The sequence below is a fragment of the Syngnathus floridae genome, chromosome 19 (genome assembly GCF_059516105.1).
Source record: "Syngnathus floridae isolate MCC-2025c chromosome 19, RoL_Sflo_1.0, whole genome shotgun sequence".
In the NCBI taxonomy this organism is placed as follows: Eukaryota; Metazoa; Chordata; class Actinopteri; order Syngnathiformes; family Syngnathidae; genus Syngnathus; species Syngnathus floridae.
This window is the reverse complement of record NC_142431.1, coordinates 2336438-2360897: the sequence shown is the minus strand read 5'-3', so window position 1 is coordinate 2360897 and position 24460 is coordinate 2336438. Positions and strand designations below refer to the sequence as shown.

The window sequence follows — 24460 nt, the reverse complement described above, 5'->3', positions numbered from 1 at the left end:
ACAGCATTTATTACACAATGTATTACGATATGTGCTAATGTTTTGAAGAGGCTGTATTGTTTTACCTTTAAAAGCTATGTTCGGGGCCGCACCAGTTTTCATGGAAACACAAAACTAAATTAAAATGGAAAAAAGAGGGAAAAAAAGTAGGAATACATGCATAAATAAAATATTAAAATCATTTTGACATTTGAAATGAAGTGCTTTTATTCGAAGAAGTTTGTGCCATTTTTTGGGGGGGATGTAAGTTCCAGCGTTGACCACCAAGGGGCGAGCAAGACTAAAGTGAGCTCGCTGGGCTTACATTTTTTTAAAGACCACCAGAAACGCCCACAAGCGAGTTCAAAATTAACAATTTTAAAAAACGTTATTTTATTTACCTATGCCATCTTTTATTTTCTGACCCTCCTTGCTCCTATATTATTGCATCCTTCTAACCTATTTTTCCTTTTTTTGTCAAAATGTAATTTACTTTTTCATTCTTCCTGGATGGATGGGCCGACTGAAACTATTAGAAGATGTGATATTTGTCAACAGTTTATTCCAAACACAGGAATCATCTCTTGGTCTCGCGTTTGTTAGCTGCAAACGAAAACAATTTATTTTCTCCAAAAATGATACAGCTTAGACAGGCTGTCCCAATGTGGGTGACCCTAAAATGTCCTGCGTGCTATCCGTTACTCACCTCAAGTGGAACATTATTAAAGAAAATATTGTCATTTCTACACTCGAATCCAGAGAAGCACAAACAGAACTGGATTGTAAATAGCTTATATTAATATGGGCGATGTGATTTGAAATCTTAGCTCGCAGTGACTGATGCTTCCAAATATGAATCCTGTTCAATGTGTTTCTAAAGCAACTAAAAACAACCAAAAGGAAATACACTCAATAATTTGGTATTTCTAATCAGCAGATCTGCGAGAGACCGTAGCTTGAAAAGGCACTGCACTGTGAGTTTCACATTCCGTATCAAAATATAAGGTGAAATCACTAAAAACCTCTTTGAGGCTCTCTATGATATTTTCTCTCTTCAAACGCCGACGTACATGGTTTAAAAAAAAAAAAAAAAAAAGGGGTTGGTTGACCCCTACCCCCCCTCTTAGAAGGCAAAACCAAACAGACACTTGTAGGATTGTATCCCTGAGACGCCGGACCTTTAACAAGTATAAAAAATATCTCATGATAAACCATACGTGAGGACAAAAATACACAAAAATCAATAAGCTATTAAATATTATAAAATATATTTCATAAGGGTTGCTGGGGGAGGAAAAAAAAGAAAATATCTTTTGGTTTTGTAAAAGGTAGCATCCTCTGTGGAAGAGAAAAAAAAAAAAAGATTGTCCTGTACACTTCTTGCTAGCTAAAAATCCAAGCGTTGCAGCTGCCTGATGCCTCGCTCACCGCTTTTAATCACCTCCAAGAGGTCCGAGGAAGCGAGCGTCCCACAAGAGATGGGCGAAAACTCCCCAAAAAAGAAGGCCAACGATTTTGAAGGTATCCCCGTGCTTGATTGACAGGCGCGAGCCATCCTAAGTCTTGTTCAAGTAAGCTTTCCGCCCCAAAAGCGTTTTGTCAGTAATACCGATTGAGACTCCGCGTTCCGGGGACATCTGGCTGCCCGTTCATCCAGATCTCCCTGATGATTCGCTCCCTCTCCTCTAACCTCTGCGCTCGCTCCAGTTCCTCGGCCGACGTGAACACGTTCATGTTGAGCGTTCGCTCGAAGCGCCGGTGCCTTCTCGCCGATAGATCCGAGTTGGCGTCCCAGTCCGAGTCGGACTCGCTGGAGTCCGAGGACGAGTCGGCTGGGGGGCGGGCGCGTTTCTTGGCGGCGGGTTGCCGGTGGCGTGGCTGGCAGTCGGTGCGACAGGAGATCTGGACCACCAGCGCGAATAGGGTGAGGAAGAGGCCCAGACAGACGCCACAAACAAAGAAGAGAGCCGCCCTCTCTGGGTGGTCTGGTGTAGAGCGGAGACATAATGACCACAAAAATGAATGATTTGTGACAGTTCGCGCTATAATTGCTCCCCCTTTTGTTTCGTATCAAATCGGATTCACGAGGAACATTTTTGACGGGTCTAAACTCAGTAGCTTTATCAACCATGAAATCAGTTTTTTCAAACTCGACCCGATGTTTTTGAGAGGTTTCCTACTTGAGACGTATGTGTAGGCCGCCAGTGCGTTGCTAATGAGGGCCATGCCGGGGCTGGAGGTGGAGTTGAAAATGGGATTAATCTCCGGGGGCTTCAACGGAGTCTCGTCCGCTTCTCTTTCCACCTCTGGATACCTCTCGTGGTCGGTGCTGGTCTCTCTGATGCGCTTCCGGTCTGGATTGGGAGGAAACGACAGAAAAAGCTGCCCTGAGACCAAAATCTGGTCCAGTCCACCAGTCATTTACAGTAAAGCATGAGAAGTTGTTTCTCAGCAGCTGAGTCATCGCGCCGTGTCCACTCATTGGAGTCTGAGTCGATGCATCAAACACGGTCTCGTGATGGACGCGATAACACGGCACCACAACCTGACTCAGGCCATTATTGAGGAGATAACCAATCTGGGAACGTTTTGAACGCCGCCTTTCACACATGTACAATTTTCCAGATGAGCTGCAGAGTTGGAAAAAGCCTCCAAGGAGGTCGAGGCTTTTTCAAGGATGAGCCGCTGTCATCACTGATGCATAGACCCCCCTCCCCCGTTTCTTCTTCTATCTTCCTCATCAGCTGTAATTAGCCTTCTGGATCCAGGCTGCCTTCTGACATGAATACAGCTTTGTTAGCAGTCCCCCCCCTCCCTCGTTCTCTTAGACTCCCCTTGCCCCGCCCACTTTCTGGATGACTGTGGTCACAACCATTGACTTGGAATATTTTCAGGCCGCTGATCATGTATGGCCTCCCGCTAGAATACATATGGAAGCAGTTGGACCTCTGTGACTAAGTACACATTTGTAGTCCTGATTTGAAAATCCTGTGGGGGGGGGCATATTGGCCACGTACAGATGCGGTTCTCCTCACCTGGAACAGTGTTGGGGCGCTTGACCGAGGTCCCCTGGGGAGGGCCGTCTCCCACTATGTTGGGGTCATGGGCACTGGATGGGGGTGAGTGGGCTGGTGTTCTGGAGTTTTCTTCCTGGAGTAGCTTCTTTGGGACTAAAAAAAACAACAACAGACAAAATGTGTTCTATTTAAAGTACGTTATGATTCACTTCTTCGACCTTGCGCTGTTTCCCCGAAACCGACGCCCCCTCCCCTCCACCGCCCCCCCTTTAACAGTGTCCTGTGAGTGAGTCAGGGAGTCTACCCCCCCACCCGCCTGATTCAAAACCACAATGTCGTGGGCTATACATTCCTGCCCCTGCTCTCATGAGGATTTGGCGGGCTGATCTCCAGTCCAGTGTGTCAGATCAGCGGCGAATTACAACTCTGCAGAGTGTCTGCGTCACTCGGGACCAACGGTCAATGAAGACAAATCAGCTGTTTCCTGACCTTAATTCTTCTAATCGTGAAGAATGTACGTCATTGTCAAAAACTGCTTGCAATGTGAGGGGAATGAAAAATATTCCCCGAGCGAGACTTTGAATCCACCCAGGGGGCTGAATTTGGAACATTCCGCCCTGAGATGAGCTGTGAAGTGAAATGTTGCCACTGTCGACTTTCCTCCGACTCAAAAGACGACTATCTGCTTTAAGGTGTCCCGCAGGGTCGGTCGGGAAATCCTCATCAGTGTGGCATGCTAATCACAGCTCCCAAAGCCCCCCCACCACCCCCACCCACACCTTGATTACTGCTTTTTGATTGGCTCTAATTTGATGCATATGTGGCTCAGGGTCACGGCTATGACACACCTACATATAACTTAATTTATAGAGCATTTTAAAAGCAATAACAGAATCATAAAAACAATCTGCACATAAAACACCAATACAAAAAAAGATGGTTAAAAGAATAAATGAATAAGATCGAGTGAGAAGGCCAACAGCAGTTGAATGGCCGCCGGGCGCGAAGATACGAGGCGGGAAAAGAACGCTTGCAACAATGGCTGTGTTTACATTGGCAGGGCTTAGCTTTGTTTTCACTGCGACCCTTTCCCCGAGCCAAAGTGTGTGTGTGTGTATTTGCAGCCCATGTGCTGACCAATGCAGTTGGGACAAAGCCCTGGTAAGCCAGAGGGGATATAGTGAAATATTAAACCAAGCTAAATCCCAAATGAGATCAGACCAGGGCCAACAAATTAAACACACTTTAACCCAGATGAGTACACAAAGCGGCTGACGATGTTTTGTGTCGTATCGCGGCGTCTTGCGTGTATTTGATACGTAAACAAAACGGCCCATTGTTTCGAGGAGGATAGCATCATGAAAACGACCTCGGCCGAGTAGAGGCATATAAACACGGCATTGTGAAAATCTTCACAGGACAAACGACTGGACTATTTCGTTTTTCTTCATATTGGCGTGTGTGTGCATCTACACTGGAACCCAGCCATGGAAACATAGCTTTGTCTCCTCCAGCCCACAGAAACGCCATCATATTCACCCACAAAGTTGGAAGGAGCAGATCTCATAACGTGCTTATGCAAACATTCACCAGACTCTCCATCCAAATGTACAGTACGAGGAAAATCCGTTGGTGAAAAAGCTGCAATTAGAATGTTCCGTTCTGATTGGCTGCCCATCCAGTGAGACGCTTTAATTGGCCTCTGCGGGAAATGATCAGAGGCAGGAAGTTATTGATGGTGATTATTTGTAAATGCATGATTAGGAATCATAGAAAACCTCAAGCAAAAAGAAACAACTGCATTTTCACACATCTCAGATGTTGATGGACATGTTAAAACAGTTCTTGCCTTCATGAGTTGGCCTCAGCTGTTTTCTAAACACTCCCCGAACGCCTCTCGCGCTAGCACAGTTGGCGTCATTAACGTGGACGCGGACAGAAATAGTCGCTTTTCGAATAGTGAGTGACAAAACCACTCAGATGTGGAGCGCCCTCATCCAATCGTGACCAATTTTACACAGCAGAAGCATTTTGATAACAGATTGAGGTCAAGGGAGGGTTATTTTTCTGATAAAGATGATAAAGACATGTCTGCACTTCAGTCTCGACATATTTCACGGTGGCCAAAGAGGAATGTATTTTTTCCCACACCCTTCAGAATCATTTTTAAATGGAAGTAGGACTTGTTTGAACTTTTCACAGATAAGTCCATATGAATGGCTAAGCAATCTTATCATGTTCACAAAGGCTAAAAAAAAAAACAGAGACCTCAAACTCAGCCCTGCGGGACACCACCCGATTTTAAAGCTAAGCTGGGACCAGCGGCTGACCCGAGTCAATCACACGCTACGTTAAAGCCTCCCTTCCATATCAAATTGGCCTTGTCGTAAACACCGCAGACGACTGGAATAGCGTAACCATTGTTCCCAAATAGATCGACCGAACATTTTAGCATCTGCGTCATATTTCGACCCTATGATTTGACGTTGGCCTTCGTTATCATTTTGGTGCGCTCGCCTGCAGTCTGTCATTGGTACTGTTCCCTGAAACACTTTTATTTGAGTTCTGACGGGATGCGCTATTGTTAGAACCCAGTCTGGAAATAAATTTAAAACTACAGCTGTTAGCATTCCAACGACAATGAAGGACAGATGAGAGGGACAAATCAGCAAACAAATGCCGCCATTGTGTATAAACACGACATCGTGGAAATAGCAGAGCGCTCTTTTCCATTCTAGAAGTGCCTCCATGATGGCACTATCAACGCTGATTGCAGCGAGTCCCTCCTACCCCTTGTCCCGGACCCGGCCCACTTAGCCACGGTCTTAAAACAGCTTGATCCCCAACAGATGCTGATGGGTGCCCCCGAGGGGTCAAGAGTGGAGCGGGAAGGCGTGAGCGAGACAGACACAATCCGTGACTGATGCGCGAGACGTTACAGACGCCGCTGGAAAAGCTTTTGAGGTCCACTTCCTCCTCTGGGTCCACTTGAGACTTAAATAAAGGAGCTGATGCTTGATTTCAAAAGATGCTTGATGCTAATGCTAAATAGCATCGGTGTCGCCGCGCTATAGCCCTTAAAAGCAATGGCCGGACTAAAAAAACTGCAGCAACTCATGTAGACAGACAATATAACTCTACTCAGAAGAACTGGTTAAAGCAATTCGATCTGGGATCTTGGCTTGGGTTGGAACACACCACATGTGACATGAACCAGACTCACAGGAGTGTATATTAGCGCACGGGCCGACGCGTGACACCACAACTGAAACACTACACAGAACACCTCGTCGACACTCGACTACTTAGCAGAATGCTGCGAGTTAGCGTCTGTGTGTGTTTTTGCTCGGCCGAGCTGTCAAGAGCCCAACTTGAGCTCCTCGGGGATTTATTTGTTTATCAACTACAGATCTGCTTCTCTCTTGGCTTCGCAGAGTTCAGTCATCCAGTCTGCTACTTTTGGCAAAAACCAGCTAACAGACAAATAAAAAAAAAAAAACGGCAACCTATCCAGCGAGGTTGATAAATACAGTAAGGTCTTTCTTTCAAATGGTTCGCACGGGGTCAAGGACATTCCAAAGGCATGACGGAGTCAAGTCAAGACTGGAGAAGACCACCCCCGTTGATGAGGTGAAGACCTTTATGGAGCGAATCTCACATCAACACTTAGCCAATTTTACGAGGTGAATGAAAGACACACGACATGGTTGCAATCTCAAATCCACGTGGAAACGGTTTCGAGGATTCTAGGCTCGGATGCTACGAGGGAGCGCGGAGGCAAATTGGCAGTCTGGATTGGCTTTCGTTTGTGGATGTTAGAATCTGATTGAAAACAAACACACTGCCAGAGAAAGAGGTCGGCAGTCGGGGTTGGGGAATGGAAAGTTCCCACAGAACACGGCAAAGTACAACTAAAATCAAACCGAGGAGCTCTAAAAAGTCAACCCGACTTTTATTTTTCTGTTTGACTGTCAAAAAAAAACAAAAAATAAACTGCAGGGCTCGCCGAGGCTGCTCCCCTTGTATGTTTTTAATGGCCAGAAGCCAAAATCCAAACCAACTCACTTGAGAGTACACAAGTGTAATTGTCAGACGGACAAAAAAAATCAATGTCGCTTTCGTGTCGCAACTGCTCAACAATGACAAAAACAGCAGAGCTATTCTTTCAGGGACGAATCAGGAATTGAGGAATCTTTATTTACGCCATCCGAGGCTAAGCATCTACCAGCGTACCGGGCAACATGGCAAACTTCGACACACACCTCATGACTAACCCTCGGAGGTTTCAGGTTGCAAGCAGGAAACAGATGGCCTGCTGGGGCTGCGAGAGCAAAAAAAAAAAAAATGGGAGAAAAAAGCCAGATGCCATAGAAGGCAAGCGAAAGTGATTCCCTCCATCCTTCATCTTTTCATCCGCAGGAAAACGTGTTCGGGGACTTTCTGGCCAAAGATCACAGTGATGGAGTTCTCCGGGAGATTTTAATCCCCATGTGGCTGAAAAAGGCTACTGTACGCCATCCGCTTGGGTGACGGAATATTTTGCAAGACTGGACCCAGCATCAAAACTATTGACAGCAGGTAAAAAAAAATGGCCTCCTAATCTCCTTTCCTGATGTTAAATATGATCCAATATATATTTCACGGCAAGGATATTACCGGCACTAAACCCCGAGCGCTCCTCTCCAGAAGTTTCAAAAACGTCAATAAAGATATATTGACTCTAGACCACAAATTTTGGTTGGGAGTCACATGAAGCCAAAGAGTTTGGTTGAACTGTATGTTTGAAAAGGACTTATGTAAATAACCTCAAATTGACTGACTAGGTTACATTTCCACATAAAGAGGAAAGTCGTCTTCTGAGGAAGCTTGTGGAACATCTGCGGCGTATCGTTGCCCTGTAAAATCTTCACGTCTGCCAATTTTGGCAACCGGGACTAAAACGACAAAAGCCACCAAACGTTTTTCATGGCTGACTCAATTAAAAAAAAAAAAAAAAAAACTATGAAATTGAAGCCCTTAATCCTTCCACGTGGCCTTTAGTACATCTGCTATGACCATCAGACGACCCCCCCTGGCACTTAGCGTACAACTTCAACACGGAGTATTTTTAGAGAACAAGAACATGTTAAAAAAAAAAAAGGCTTTCATGAATGCACGCAGTTTCAAAACACATCAAACTGGAAACGTAAGAAGGATTTTTTAAAATCCAATAAAGAGTAGACACAGCAACCCTAATATAAATATACACACACATACACACATAAATAAATAACAGACTGGCTTTCCTCGCTTACTGTTTTTTGTTTTTACGACTCAGTCGTCAGCCTTATCTAATGGCCAGACGGAGATTTACTCCATGCGATTGTCGTGGCTCACTTTGTGTACGGAAAAAAAAAAGTTTAAGCGCTATTCTCCGCCGTCACGTCAATCATTCTTAATCTGTGGAGGACATCAGGAGATTGAGATCTAATCAGAAATAATAAACACATCAAAGTTTACATTCAGTTCATCAAAATGCGCTCGTTTATTCTCCTCCCTGCCTTCCCGTCTCGTAACTTCAACCGCAGACTAATTTATAAATTACAAACAAAGCGTCTCTTGAGGTTTGGGAGGAACAAGGATTTGCAAGAGCTCAACACGTAAGGGAGTCAACCGAGGGGGAAATCTGGCGTAGCCACGTGTTGACAACATCATTTGGTTAGCCAATCAGACCACTTTTTTTAGTTTCCCGTACAGGATATGACCTCGTTTTGGTCTGTTTACGAGGGTTGACGTGTTTTGAACGTGAGCTTTCTTTGGAAAAAGACATTCGGGACTGTAAAGACGTTAAGCGACTGGAAAAGATGCATAAAGTGCTTTTACAGGACAGTACTGCAAACACCGTGCTAAGCTAGCATTAGCATGTGTGTTTATTTTACTCATTTCTACTTGCGTTTCCCCTCAAATGTTACAATGACAGTAAAAGCTTCAAGTTAAAAAAATACAAAATACAATAAATTTTCCCCAGGAACTATTAATGACTACTAATAACCGAGATGTCTACTGATGCCAGATTCACTCTTAATATCAAAACTACCTGAGGGGGAAAAAAAAAAACCTAATTACAGGCCCCTGGGGATTTTCCCGCTCCATCAAGCTTGATGAAAATCATCCAGATCTTACTCAGTCATGCCAAATAAGGTGGAGTGTAAAACGGTGACTATTTGTGTTTACATATGCAGTGATGTCATCCAAAGAGAAACCTGCAGTTCCCTGTCAAGAGCCAAGTCTGGCAAATCTCCCTCTGCTCAAGTTACCTCATGTTTGAATGGAATCCTACAACACACACAATTAGCGCCCCCCAACCCCCCTCCAATTAACTACCATCTTTAAAGAGCAAGCACCTACACATCCCCGAAGGTGATGCGAGACGAGCAATTTAAAAAGCGCCGACGTCCCGGTCGAGCCGGAGTAGCGGCATAACACGACCATCTCAGCGTGTCCAGGCAGAAAATCAAGGTGACACTTACGCAGACATTGTGGAACGCAAACACCTCCGAGGTCCAGGCGCTAACTTTCGGCAAAGACGCTCTTGTCAAAAACTCCTCCGGCTTTGAAAACAAGCTCTCACGTGAGTAGTCCAGCGTGGGTCCAAGAGGAATGAAAGCAGAGCCCAAAAAAGGGAAATGGAGTGAGGCAGCGGGCGAGCGAAGCGAGCGAGGGAGGGAGGGAACAAATGAATAGCCCCCTTTAAGAAGGTTCACTCCTTCTTGTGGTACTTCTCATCCAGCGTGGAGGGGGGAAGAAGCCGATTTGATTTTTGGACTGTTGCTTTCCTTCCCCTTTCGAGGTAAAGCCGGCTTTAGACAACAGGAATGTGACAGCGGGGGAGAAAGAAAAGGGAGGGAGGGAGTGTGTGTGTGAGAGAGAGTGGTGTGTGTGGAGACAGGCAGCAGGAAATGACCTGGGGATTGCATTTAGATGAAATTGGGAATGTGGTGTGCAACAGGCTCAACCGGTTGCATGTACAGTGTTGTCCAAAGAGAATAAAAATTCACTCATTCACACACTCATGCATCCTCCTGATTTTTCCCCTCATTCTCTCCCATCTTCATCCACTGCATGATGAAAAGTGAAACCAGCCCCCCCCCCCCCCAAAAAAAAAAATCAACCCAGGCCCCCCCACAAGCTTCCACCACACTCGAGATGACGACACATAACGGCTGAGCGAACCTGCTGGCAAAGCACAAAACCTCTGCGTGGCCCTGGCATCAGCAGATCGCCACGGCAACCCCTCGGGCGCCCGCTGCCCGCCCCTCCCCTCGCTCAAACCCGCGCCAGAAACTTTTCACATGCTTGATTTTTATCATTGCGGGCACAAAATGCCTTGTATGGGTATTGGCAGGCATCACAACAGAACACACACACACGCACGCACAGGTCGGACGAGGTCACGTGTGTTTTCTCGCAGCGGCGTTTGCGAGCGTGCCAGCTGCGGTTGTTTTGTGCCGAGTCAGGTTTGTGTTAAACGTGGCTGGGGAGCACTTCATTCCTTTCTGCTCGCTAAAAATCAAACACACCGAAACCAAGACTGATTTTTTTTTTCAATATAATAAGCAAATCGGTTTATATGAGCAAATTTGGGTGGTCTCGATTACTCAACAGTAATCCAGTTTGGCAGATTAAGTCTGGACACCACAGGATGTTTAATTTTTTTTTTTTTTCATATTTCCAAACACCTATTATAGTCAGACAACAAAAACTGTCTCAATTTTTTTTTATAGAATTTAAAATTTTGAGGCCTGGACCATGCAAAGCATCTTAAATCAGTTTTTGTAGCGCTAACTTATTTCAAAGTGTCAAACCTGACAAGGAACTAAAAGTCACATTAGCGTGCACTTAAACGTGCATATGTTTCTGAGCACTCGGCCGTGACCGCTCGCCCACCCCGAGCGGACCCGATATAAACACCCCGAAGTCCTTCGTCCGACATTAATGTGCGGTTGGGAGCAGGCGGGGTGTGCGGTGTGCCTGCGCCAGTCACATGACCACCTTGTGCAAAAACTCCTTTCAACAATCCGACAAATCAACACAACAAAATCCTTCCATCAATTTGAATTCCAAGGAGCATTTTTGAAAATTTCGACCCCACAATTACCAAAAAACCTGAACGGTGTGTTTTCCCAACTCCAAATGGAGAGGGAAGTTTGCACAAGGGGGGCCTCCTTATCTTGATCTAGCTTTTAAGAAGCCTCAGGGGGAGGAAGAAGAGTATTGTAGTGAGGCTTAGTATCTCCGGGACTTGCGCAATAATAACTGCCAAAATATGTCAAATAATCCAGTAGCGTGATTCTAGTTTTCAATCTATTCGAGAAGAGCAACTTAAAAGGTTCCACATTGGAATCTGCCTCGTTTTCCAAAAGTGCCCCAAGCATTTTGTCATCAATCATTCACTAACAGTCACATTAATGGTGGAATGTTTCAAGTTCTAAAGATAATAAGAGAAGAACCTACAATCAAACTAACAGTAGTGCACAAGCTTTTCTTACTCAAAGACCCCTTTCACCTCTTTGATAAACCACAACAAGATGAAGATGACGTTAACCCAGCCCGCACACCTACAACACACACAATCATAAAACAAATATTTCCTCACTTAATTCATTTTGGCATGTTACAAAAGCCTGTGAACTAGCACTTAGGTCATAAAAGGACTGTAAAAATTTAATTGGGGCCGATGCCTCGTTAAGACGGGGAAGGAGACGTTGGAATAAACAAACCGTTTTGGACACAAAAAACTAAATAAAACAAAAAATAAAAGAAATAAATCAGTAAAAAGAAGAAATTATAAAAATTACAAATTAAAAAAATTTTAAAAAAAAAAGGAAAAAAAATATAGACATTCTTCCACTCACAGTTTGGATACATAATTTGGATTCAACTGCCAACGGAAGAGGGATTCCCCCCCAACCACAATCACGCACACCAATTACCATTTAGCCTGAGCCTGGAGGCAAGCGCCGACTTTATGTCAACATCGGCTTCAGTGATGCACTCAAGTTCAAACTTCCCAACCTGGCAGTCTTTCTGTTGAACATTTACCATCCCCACTTCCTTCCCTTCTTCCTCGCAAACACCTCGCTGGTTTATCGCGCTGTTTGGCCAGTTTGTGATGGGTTATCAGCGGCAGATAAGAGAGGTCACACGCAGATTGAAGACAAAAACGCTTCTAACAGTTCCGCCTGTTCATTGTCGGCATCCGCCGCTTATTTCCCAGATAAAACTCAGACGGCCACTCGGGGAACTATTTGATAATGATAAAAGTTATGACACTCGAGAGACCGGGTGTGAAGCGGGTCTAGACTAAGTTGTCGTGGATTTGAGCGGCTCCAGGCAACTAAGCTGATTGATCAGTCCCGGATGTCGAGGCGTCTGGATAATGTGCGTGCGTTCGAGAAACCGGTTAAAGAATGACCACCTTAACCTGTCAGGGTGGGCCCGAGGGTGTTACTGATAAAACAACATAATAAGAACATCATTCACTCATCTGACACAGAATATAAATAATAAAATTTGATTGTTAGGAGTTTTACAGCAGATTTGTGTGTGGAAATTGTCTGGTAAATGCAGAGAAAATACCTGACGTCAACTTTAATAGGCAACATGGAATGAATAGTTTTGTTCCATCCACTTTGTTCAACAAATGTGGTTGATTCCAATTTTTTTAAAGCCACAATAACACAAACCAAGAATAATTGGCCTTACCGTATTCCTTTTAGTAAAATAAACATAAACAAATAAAAACACAGCCTCTTAGTTGAGCTCATAGAGCTTATCATTGGGTAAACGGCGCCCTCTTGTGGCACAAACAGGAAGCTCATGACTTACCACACGTGTAGATGACATTAAGGTACTTCCTGGTGCCAGAGTAGCAGGGATCCCCAAATTCCCTGGATGAGGCTCGAACCAAGCAGCTCTTCCTGGCCTGACAGCGGGAGGTCACGACCTCCAGGGCGATGGACGACTGGCAATCTGACAGAAAACAAAAATTGACGCTCAAACACATGGACACAAATCGTGTAAAGAGGTCACGGCATCTTCCCTTACGCTCTCTCTCGGCGCCACAACAAAACGGGCCTCTTTTTGTCCAAAGGATACCCGATCCATGTTTGTGTACGGATACCAGACATTGATGGATGAAGTTGTCATCCTGAAGCTTCCTCTTCACGCTGCCGAGACTTCTTCAAGAAAACTACAGCGCTCGGATGGGGGCAAACGGACATTCCCCAGCAGGAACTAACAATCTGGAATTCCTGACCAGGTCAAAGCCTGCTGGAAACCAGCATGGAAGCCAAAAACTGTCCAGACATTTCTGGCCTGAATAGATTAGACGCACAACAAGGTGGGACTTGACTTTGGTTCGGATGGAGATCCAGAGAGAGAACACACACATTAGTTTATGCATTGTGTGTTTGAACAAACTATATTTTGTATGGGAGCTTAAGTGAGAATTCCCTCGGGTCCAACTTGCTCTGGCTCTCGTTACAGCGTCGCCGCAGACAGACGAGCTTTATTTGACATCCCGCCACACACACACATGGGCATGAATAACCCCTGTTAACTCTGACCTTTGCCCTCCACCAACTTCGTTTGCCATCGAGGCAACCCTGTGGACCGCACACTCCCAACAAGGACGGGCTTGTGGCTCACAAGAGAAGGTTCACAGTCAGGAGGAACCAGGAATAAGCCATTTGTGTTACTTATGAGCGATGACAGTGCAGGGGGAGGGGCTTATGAGCAAACGGGAAGGTCGAGCCTATTTTTCCTTCTCAACATAAGCACAGAGAGGTTTTCGGAAAATACACATTTCCCCGGAATATTCTGGCAGTGGCAGCTCCGCAACACAATGCCCCTATTTACAATAGGAGGACCTATTTTATCTCCTCCTCCGCTCATATGACTCACATGTGACGCGTATCATTTGATACATAAGCCACTTGTGATACTTGAAGTCTTTGTATGGCCGACATCTGACATGCAACGGTGTGTAAAGTGATAGCTTGAATATTTGGAGGGCACAAAATATGAGTAAGTCATTGCTTCATATTGGAATGCCGTGTGTGCTTCGCAAATGGTGGGAACGTAAGCAGGATACCAAATGCTGGATCGGGTTTCCTCATTTTCTGGCGTGGTTGTCATTCAACAGCTACCGTGATTCTTTTAGAGATAAAACATTTATTCATTTCAATATCTTTTAAGTATCTCGAGGGCAACAAATGCAATCAAAACAACAGGGGCCCCAAAATTGAACCCTGCGGAACACCAATGAGGCTGAGTCGGAGCAACCGAGGTTCTTCCATATCTGTTATTTTTAGGACACCATTTGCATATCATCTAAAACTACTCCTCCAGTATGCTTTTAATAAAAAATTGAACAAAACAAATCAACAAAGTAATTATCCGTGCCATCAAAGCGAGGCACGCAGTTATAGTGAAACAAAATAGCACTGTAATCATTTTCGAGCGCCATCAATAGATGCCTACGGTCGGCTAAGGCTTAGCTCGAAAAGCCATGAAAGCCCGAGAAAGAAAAAGCGGCAAAGGGGGAGTAATTTAGATGTCAAGAGTTTTGTGTGATGATAATGAGTCAGATGAGAGAGGAGGGCTTCTGCTTTGAGGCTCCTCCATCACAGTTAAGACCTGCCCGACTCCACAAAAAAAAAATGAAGCAACTTCAAAGTCCGAAAAATGTATAACAATATAATAATTGTAAAAAAAAAAAAAAAAGTAAACAATTAAGTCTTCACTTCACAGTGTTGTCTGCAAGTTAATTAGCAGTGTGGACCTAGCTGTCACTCAAAACAAGCTCCATTCCTGCAGCTCGGCTTGTCACGGGAGTGCCACATTAAAGACACGGGGGAATCCCACTAGACAGTCTGGAACAGAATGTGTGTGTGTGTGTGAGACTTTGCATGTGCATTGTAAGCACACACAATGCTAATGCTATTTGACAGCTAACAATACTCTAATCTGCCCTTTGTACCACTGTAACAGTAGAGTTCATCTGCCAACGCTATTGCCACAGTTACACTACTGTATTTAATGGTGATGTTGAAACCAGATATTAAACACACATACACACACACACCAAACCACCTGCTGCTCCATTGCGCTTTATAATTGTCTCTGATTACTCACACTGCTAGCGTTAGCCTTTTGAACCCGGTGTCACTTCAAGGCCACACACACACACACGCCGGAGGGGATGTCCGCATCGTATTGTTTGAACGATGCGCCTTCCGACCCCCGCACGATAAACAACAATCAAAATGTACAGGTTTGAATTATGAGCGTAGTTGTCACGCGTCCAAGTCGGGGATTGGGAACGCACACACGCGGAAACATTCTTGGTGGCAATTCAATCCGCCGTCCGCTTTTCTACGCCGTTGGATGACATCCGATCTACATTCCAAGCCAGTTCCGCCTCGACAATGCGTGCGTCTGTGTTGGTCAGGTTTATGCATTTAAAGGAGTTCCAATGATAATTCAGCTTGAAAGCATCCATCAACCCGAAATGGGCGTGTCGCTCGACAAATCATAGGAGGAAGCTGCACATCTCCCAAAACGCACAGATTTATCACCACGCCTCCCACAAAAAAAAGACTTAGAGCAAAATTAAGGCCTGGCAGCGTTTGTGAAGGTCTTTGTGCTCAAGATGCATTCAAGTCCTGACATGTAGGGAGTCATCAATAAAAACAGCGAGACGCAGAGTGACGCCTGGTATGTTTTGGCTTCAAAAAAAAAAAAAAAAAAATACACATAATTCTTCCCTCAATGCTCAATTATTATACACATGTTTTATGACCTACTTTTGCTCCATGTATAGAATTTTATAAGTGCTCTATAAATACAATTGAGTTTTAACTGTAAAAAATAAAATAAAAAATTGTTGTCATGGTTTCTTACCTACTGATGGCGCTCCTCTGTGGTGCGGAGGACACTCGAGGGTGCCCTGCTGGGTGCGACCAAACATGGCCGAGTAGACGGCGATTTGCATTCCCCGTTTGCAGCTCAGCCTCATCCTGTCCTCCTCGCACACCACTTTGCTCTTATATTCATCTGTGGTCGGAAAAAAACAAATTTAGCATTTATTTTATACGGAAAAATTTTCATTTGCAATTCTGATTATGAAGCTATGTGGTTTTTTTTTTTTCTTTTCATACCGCATTTGCTCCAGGCTGTATTTACTGTAGTCAGGTATGAAAATAGAGTATAAAATGTCAAATGTTCCACTCGCCATAAGCCGCCTGAAGGCAACACGGAGCGTAAACACACCGAGGCAAGAGTTGCCGGGTGGACAAGTAGAGCCACGCAGCGGCATTCCTCGCACACATCCAGTCATGGTGACCTGTGACCAGCGAAGCAGCTCCGCTGGCCGGCGAATAAAAACAGCCCGCATTCAGATGGAATGCGGAGGAGAACACCAGGCGAGAAGGTAGCCTGATGGATGGACGCTTTCTCCTTCACTTCCTCTTTCAGAGGCAGTGACACCTTCTCGGTGCTCCCCCCCAGCAGCTTTTCTTTCCTCGTCTAACAGGTCACTGGTTAAGTGGCAGGGAACAAAAGAGCTGCTGATTGGAGGAAGGAAAAGTAAGGAGAACGGAGGGATTCAAATCCTCCACTTCTGCTCACTCCACAGTGAAGACAAGTCTGGTTGGGATGACGAAGCTCAGCTCGTTTTTTTCAATTGTATTTTTATTATTATATTATTTATGTTCATATATATATATTTTATTTATTTGACCCATTTTTTATTATTAAAGGGACCAGGAGCAGATGTGATGTTGTGAGGGACTTACTGGGTCTACATTTGTAGCTCACTGAGAGGTATTTGCTGCTGCCAGGACACGGGTCGGTCCCAAACACGCGGCTGTTGACAAGAACTTGACAGCTCCTTCTGTCTTGGCACTCGTCCAGCATTTTCTAAACAGGAGCAAAGGGGGGGGGGGGGTTAAAAACATTGTTTCAATAGGTTAGCAATGAGGAGCAGGCAAACTGAAAACCACTTCAGACAGAACATGAAGGTCCATCGCAGTTGTGAAAGCTGATGCCCATGAAATTGAGAAAACACAGAAGCTCACCCGCCTCTTCTTCAGGAAGTTTAATTGACCGGAAAATACCCTCGCGGTGGATTATTATATAATCAGCCAGCCTCAAAATATGAATTCATGCTTGAGCACAGTTGAAATTGATTTTTTTTAGGATAGATTTTTCTTCCATTATACTCAGGAAATTACGGTAATTACCTGCAGCGCAGTCGACACAGAGCAATCATCATCCCCCCCAGCGTCATAATAACCGAGGAGGGCCTGGTAGCTCTGAGGGCAGCGATGGAGATCAGCGCGGCCTTTCCTTCCGTAAAAAGCCGATTGGACGGTGATGGTGGTGCGAGGCGGGCAGCGAACAGACAGCAGCTCTCCGTCACAAGCCTGCTCTGTGTAGTTCTTCAACACTTTGGACAAGTAGCCTGTGAGGACAAATGACCTTTATTTTATTTTATTTATTTTATCAAGCTTTCTGGTGAAGTGCTGAGCAAACACATTTACAATGCGTGCACGTTAGCATACACACATCCTCATCAAGTGGACACAGTGTGTGATTCAATTACCGCTATTTGGTTAACCTTTGGTGGGATTACATTGAAACGGTGTTTCGGCACACACACGCTCGCACGCTTAGGCGCAAAACACACATTGTGTCCCCCTTATCACCATGGTCACAGTTTCAAGGAGGAAGGCCTCCAAAGGTCACGTCTAAATATGGATGCTCATTAAAGCGCCAGAATTGCGTCACACATTTACAACTGTGGCAGAGCGGAAATACCATTAATAAAAAAAACAAAAAAACACGTTCATTACATAATTAAACAATGCTGAGAAGAAAAAAAATAATTCAATGGACATTTTGCTGCTTCCTTGGCCACCTGGGGGCAGTATAACAGCTACAGAGACACACTCAAAGAAGAGTTTCACAACTAATTCAGTAAGCTACAGTAATAGTGGCTATGTTTCGCAAAGGATAAAGAATATATGCCATCTTATCTTGTCTGTCGAAATGTGTTTCTGCCATGTTAGCATTCAAATAACCAACACCGACGCTACTATTTGTTAGCATTCCGCTAAATGGACTGTCAAAAGGAAACTTTCATGTGGGAGTGGCTCATGTATAAGAGTTTCCATTCAACTTGTGTGTGTTATTGTGTTGATTTTTTTTTTTTTAAATACCATTTGGCCATTCATCATTGTTGCCTCGGTGCTACCTGTCGACTGCCGCTCCCTTGGAAGGCACCTGTGTAAACCAGCTAGTCAACGACAGGTGTCCCTCAAAGGCGAAACGCTCCAACAATGCTCCAAGAACACCCAGAAGTCTCCCCTCCCCTTTTCTTTTCATCGACGAGGCTTCCTTAACTAGCGCGCTGGCCTTTTTCCTAACAAAAGCGCCGCTCTATTGTGTCTGCCGGGATTCCGTGCAAAAGTTTCTCCTTGAATTGAACTCAAAGGCCACGGCAGCTTTTATTCAGCTACAGACGCGTAAAGGAGGAATCCGGTTGGATGTCAGATTTAAGTTTGAGCTGTAATCTCTCGACAAGGAATCATGTGATGACCTGAAAATCTTGACCCGGCAATAGAGGGAGGGACATGTATGATGGGAGATTAGCGTGTTGTGTCAACATGACGTGCCAAAAAAAAAAGGAAGGATTCCGTGCCTGGGAAAGTTAAGCACAGTAAATGTGGAAAAAGGGAACTTGGAAAATAAATTAATAATGACTTGGAGTTTCTTTATGATTTTGCGACAGCAGGCTTGTTGTTTGAATTTGAATGAAGGGGGTCGTGGAGCTCGGAGCCTCGGCCTTTGTTTTTTTTGGGGTTGAACAAGGCAGTTAATGGTTAACTGCTGAAAGCATTGTTGGAAAATAATTGCCACTTTGACTATTAGCATGTTGGCTCAGGGTAAAGATCACGAGTCAACTATGTGAACAACTACAAATATTGGATGTTATTAATGTGAAGGATTTTTAAAAAAACACTCTTGTGCAGTTTCAAGCTTGTTTTACAAAAGTAGGTAAAAATAATAATTAACATTCTGAAGCTGTCATGCTGAATATTTCTGACATGTGGCAGGAGGGCAGTGGCGGTGATTTAACTCCCGAGGCAGTGCAGCTGGAGAATATGTTCAAGGGTTTCTCCATTTTTTTTTTTTATTGGCTGGGTCAAAGGAATGAGCCCACTGAAGTTTCATTGACAGGTTATAAATCCAGCACGGTTAAGTTTAGTTATTTTTGTTAGCTTTTGGCTAACACTAGCCAAAATATAAATCTGATATTGTTTCACAATTAAGATTATTTTCCTAAATCATTGACTGGTGAGTCCAAGGTTTTAAAATAGATCAATAATTATATATTTGTAAAAAAAAAAAAAAAAAAAACCTCAAATGGCATTCCAACAAAAACAAAGTTCACGCTAGCCGCAAAACTCAAAGGGGCCTGCGTTGCGTTTCATCTCGCTACATTAGCTTCGGAAGCGTTTACAGCTTCATGGCTTTATTGGTGTTATTTTAAGTAAATTATAGCCGTCAAAACCATCAAATGTTTCAGAAAAGCGGAGCTGCGAGCCCGCCGCTGACGAAGGAATTCCCTTCAAGTGGTGATTACCGAGGAGTGTGGCGGCAACGCGAGAGCCCGAGCGCGTATGTGATGAAGGAGGGAGGGGGGGGGGGAATATAAAAAGAAGAGGGGACTCCATCAAGTGTTTTGTTGTTTCCAATCGGCTTTGGAAGGTTGGAGTTGAGCGCTGAAGTGCTTCCGTGCTTCTGAGACGTTAGCAAAAACATTTTTTATGACTCAGCCACTATTGTTTTCACTTGGCGCCCCCCCCCCAAAAAAAATGCATTCTTAAAATTCATAGCATTCCATTGCCATTCTGATTACATTTTTGGATTAGTCTGCTTTTCTTCCTCACTTTACAGTAGGCAGCGGGGAAAAAAGGTAGAGGCAGTTCAACTTGACACAAAGTCAGGCTTGGATAGCATTAATTTGCTATTTTGGGTGATGGATTGATTGTGGTATAGATGTTCAAATCTTGGGAGCGCTCCAAAAAAAACCGGATCATGACATCAGCTTTAAGTAGACAGTTGGACCGATGAAGAGATTCATTTGAACATAAAGCGTGTTTGGTTCCAATTCCCATGACAGCCAAACAAATCTAAAACAACACTCGGAGGAATTCATTCATTCGCCACGATTGTGCCATTGCAAATTCACAGACGTAAGCTGACGCTGTTCCAACACGTTCCTCTGTTATGCTTTTTTTAAAATTTTTGTCTTTCCAAAAAACCTGAGGGCTTCTTTTGTTATCAATATCCACCGATGATGGTCTCTTGAATTCGAATGGCGGAGCTACCGACCCCCCCCGACAGCGGAGGAGTCCAAGTAATCCGAGCCAGACATGCAAACACAAACACTCTGATTGCCACATCCTTTCCTCCAGCCTCAGATGGCTTATCATTGGCACTCCTACGCACTCGCAGACAATCCAACTAACATCCACTCCAGGCCTGAGCTAAATCAAGTTTATCAAAGCACTGAATAATCCAAAATGATGAAGTCCCTTGCAGACATGTCAGGCAGCATCCAGAAGTTGGATCAATACCGCTTGTGTACTACTAATAAAGGCCACCCAAGCGACAAGACCGAGGTCACAATGAAGAAGAGAATCGTTTCTGTTGTCTGAGCTCATCCTCGGGGGGTGACGCGGTGCTACGGAACATCTGCCAGCCTCACAGTTGGATAGAGGACACTTCTTCCCCGGGGAGGAGCCGAAAACCAAACTCGGTGGCCTCCCGCGACCTCCTTAAGCGCGTGGCTCTTTTTATGACCCCTCGGGGTCAAAGGACGCTCTGCAAGAGGACACTTTTACTCTGCGTTGTGTGCGTCCTTATCACTGCTGAAAGGGGGTGAAAGTGTGATGGGGGGGGGGGGTCTGCATGCACGCAGACACAACGGGGCGACAAGGGGGGAAATGGCGCTTGAGTGCAAAAGGTGAGGTTTGTCATTTTAATGGTCACTTTTATGACCTGCGTGGATGCCGGACGACCTCAATCCAGACAGCGGGCAGATGCGTCCGTCTGTCTTTATTGTGGCTAAGTGAACGACAGATGGAGCCTTCATCAGGCTCGCCGGGAAATGGACTCAAGTTGATGGAGTCGTGACGCCACAAGTCTCATTTGAAAGTCCAGGAATGCGCCGGGAAGAAAAGCGAGGTAGTTGGCCTTAAATAAAAAGGTGCAAGTGGGCGGGAGCTGAAAGGGGGTGAGCTCGGAGGGGAATTAACAAGCTTAACATCGGAACTGCTCTGTGAAAACAAGCGATGGAAGAACTTTGGAGTGGGCCAGACTGAGGAAAGCCACATTTTTGTACATGGAGAAATTCCCAAAGGCCGCTTACCTGGTCTGGGGGGCCAGAAAGCAACAGATTAGCCTTGCTTAGGGGGAACAGGCCGCTCTAGCGTGTTGTAATGCAGACTGTCAGGGCGACACAGTTGGGGGGCTGTACAAAGCCTCCTTGTTCAGACAACACCACCCCCACCTCACCGGCTTTTCATCAAACTGCAGCAACGACAATATTCCTTCAGTCTGCAAGACTCACGGGGTCGAGAAAAATATAGGCGAGGGAGCTCGAGTGAAGGACATAAATCAGCTCCCGGGAAACAGAGAAAAAGGGGCCATCAAAGACACGAGAGCGGGAACGTGAGGACGTAATTCAACAGCCGCACTTAACGCGGAGATAATTGCCGGTGCTCGTCCTCAACCCTCAATTAACCCATGCCGTTCGTCTATTCTACATTTTGGACTAGAGTGTTCCTAATTTATTGCATTATCCCAATATGAGGCTCACTTGCGTCACTCAAGAATCTTCTTCACGAGTCGGCGAGTTTGTCTTGGCGCCGCGCAAAGTCGATTTTGCATGAATGGGCAAATGGAAGCGACAGAATTTTTTGGGTGTCAGACCGAGTTAGTCCGTGGAGAAGACGGTGAAATAAATTCTAATAAGGTAGAGAGTTAGCTAACCGGCATGGCTAGCAGCAACACAAAGAGTGACTTTGATTGGCTGGCGTTCATGTGCCCAGACTTGACTGGGTTGACACAAAGCATTGAGGCACGTCCACGTTGAACATATTTTTACATTAATCATGTCAACGCTTTGCCTTTTTACTCAGGAATGTCCGCCAGATTGTTTCAAAGTGTTCCGAAAGGCAGATTACAACTTTTGATACGCTCAAAATACAAACAAAAAAAACATCACAAGCCAAAACTTAGCTTTGATCAACTTTTTAACAGACTGAAAAGCAAATTTAAACACGCCGGCATGTTCACTAAATGTCTTTTGTGGCTTCTGCTCCGATAAGACAAAGACAACAATGATGTCATCTTCTAACGTCTGGGACTTCCTAAGAAGTCAACTAACTTGTGAGGAGAGCGGCTTCCCCCCTTCTGCGTGTTAAAAAAAAAATCCTACCGGTCTTATGTCAACGTTTTGTCGTCTGCCTGCGGTGAGCTAGACAAAACAAGTCCGAAGGCTCCGTTTGTTTCGATGGAGCTCACCTGGCCCACACAGAATCAGATAATCATCAGTCTATGATTGCGATGTATAGTGACAGGGAGAACTATTGGATTAAATTATTATATATGTTTTTTTTTTTTTTTTGGGGGACAGATGTTGAAGCTGCCATCCGGCCTGGCAACATTTGTCAGTCACTAAAAAACTCCGTCTCCAGGGAGACTCCAGCTAGTCAAGAATGTGAGCACTAAGCAATGTCATTGTCCCCCCCAAGAAATTCCGGGGTTGTCCTTTTTATCACTAACTAACCCTGGGCTTGCAACAAACCATTTCCACAGTCTCCGACTGAAAAGTTTGACCAGATGACGCGCTTCCGTCATCAGCTGTTCTAAAACACTTTCCCCTTCTTACTCCATTCAACTTCCACTGAGCCAATCGCCTTAGTGGCGGCAAAACCGACATCCGAGCTTGTTAACAGCTTTTCATTGCAGTCTGACATTCAAGCACATGTACAGTAGGTACACGCGTGTACATGTGACACGGATCGGCTCTTTAACGCTGCACTTTGTGACCATTAGAGACCAATTAACACCGACGCAAAGCCGCCTTCCTGTTTTATGACACCGTAAACAAAACCTACAGGCCTGTCTTGGCCTCGGCAACGCTCGTTAATCCAACACAGAGGCTCATTAGTTAACTTTCATACGCGAGGCTTTCTCGAGACAGAAAAGTTCACGGATTCCGTCACGCCTTTGCGCACCAAGTGTAGCTTTAAAGTAATTGGCAGCTTTCACGCACTGATATGAACTCGCTTTGTTTACTTCAGTAGCAGCCCAATGCAAAAGCAATAAATGTTCATAAAGGCCAAGATTAGCGCTGTTAAACATTTGGAACGAAAGTTTACTTTTCAACCAAATCATTATTGATTCACTGCGCCAACACAATATAAAAAGAAAACAATCTCCTGCGGGTCCTGCGCGCAGCTCAAACACGCGATGCCACCTCGAGCCGATTAAAAGTTGACTTTTTTTTTTAGTTTGGCGCAAGTCAAATGACGCGCTAACGCTATTAGTTGTTGAGCCCCGCTATAAACCCAAATAGTTGCGCAGTATGAAAAAGCAAGTGCGCGCACAAGTGGCTGCCTCCGAAACATTAGTCGAGTGCGTGTTCCAACGCGATAAAAATAACAAATATCTGACCCGAGAAGTCTGAGGAGCCCTTGGAGAGATCGCAGACGACGGCCAGACAAGTTATTCCCAACACGAGCGCAGAAGTGACGGCTGACAGAGTCCCATCGAGGTGGAACATCCTTGAAGTCTCAAAGGTGCATGTGAGATCCCGCTTGGAACCAGAAAGTCCACATCGGAAGAAGAAGAAACACGCAGTAGCAGCGCGGGCGAGAAGGTTCCAAGTGGCGCACATGAGACGTCCAACGTCCCGTCAAGCACGCTGGGGAGACGGGGATGGAGGCTCTTCGAGTTTTTTTCTCCTCCGGGCTGCAGCTGCACGCTTTTTTTTTCCCTTTCTCGCCTTCTTTGAACTCAGTGTGGTGTTGGTGGTGGCGGCAGCCCACCTGGAGGACTGTCACCCCCCTCTGCAGGCTTCCTGACACCTGCAGACCCAATTGGCCAGAATAATGCTGCTGCCTGGATCAGATTTCGGTGTGCTGCTGCTTTGACTTAAAAAAAATGTCTCTGTTTTTCCAATCATACTTTCAATATTGTCGCGGTAACATAAATATGACTTGACTACTTCAATTTAAAGAAATCCTAAATATAAATTAAAGTATTCACGGACAACCACCACAATACAACATTTTACTACAAATCAGTTTTTCTACAAAAGTGCATTTAAACAATTTCTACAGCCA

The 24460-nt window shown here is 44.9% G+C and overlaps 1 protein-coding gene across 1 annotated transcript; it reads right to left on the bottom strand.

The window, feature by feature from the left end:
* Positions 1 to 521: 521 nt before the first annotated feature.
* Positions 522 to 24253, bottom strand: eva1aa (eva-1 homolog A, regulator of programmed cell death a). The gene is made up of 8 exons (XM_088362330.1): positions 23790 to 24253; positions 17282 to 17502; positions 16835 to 16958; positions 15942 to 16094; positions 12864 to 13007; positions 3015 to 3149; positions 2160 to 2333; positions 522 to 1964 (listed from the first exon to the last, which is right to left on the bottom strand). Exons 1-8 carry the CDS (start codon positions 24010 to 24012, stop codon positions 1579 to 1581), a joined length of 1560 nt encoding a protein of 519 aa, XP_088218456.1. The 5' UTR covers positions 24013 to 24253; the 3' UTR covers positions 522 to 1578.
* Positions 24254 to 24460: the final 207 nt, after the last annotated feature.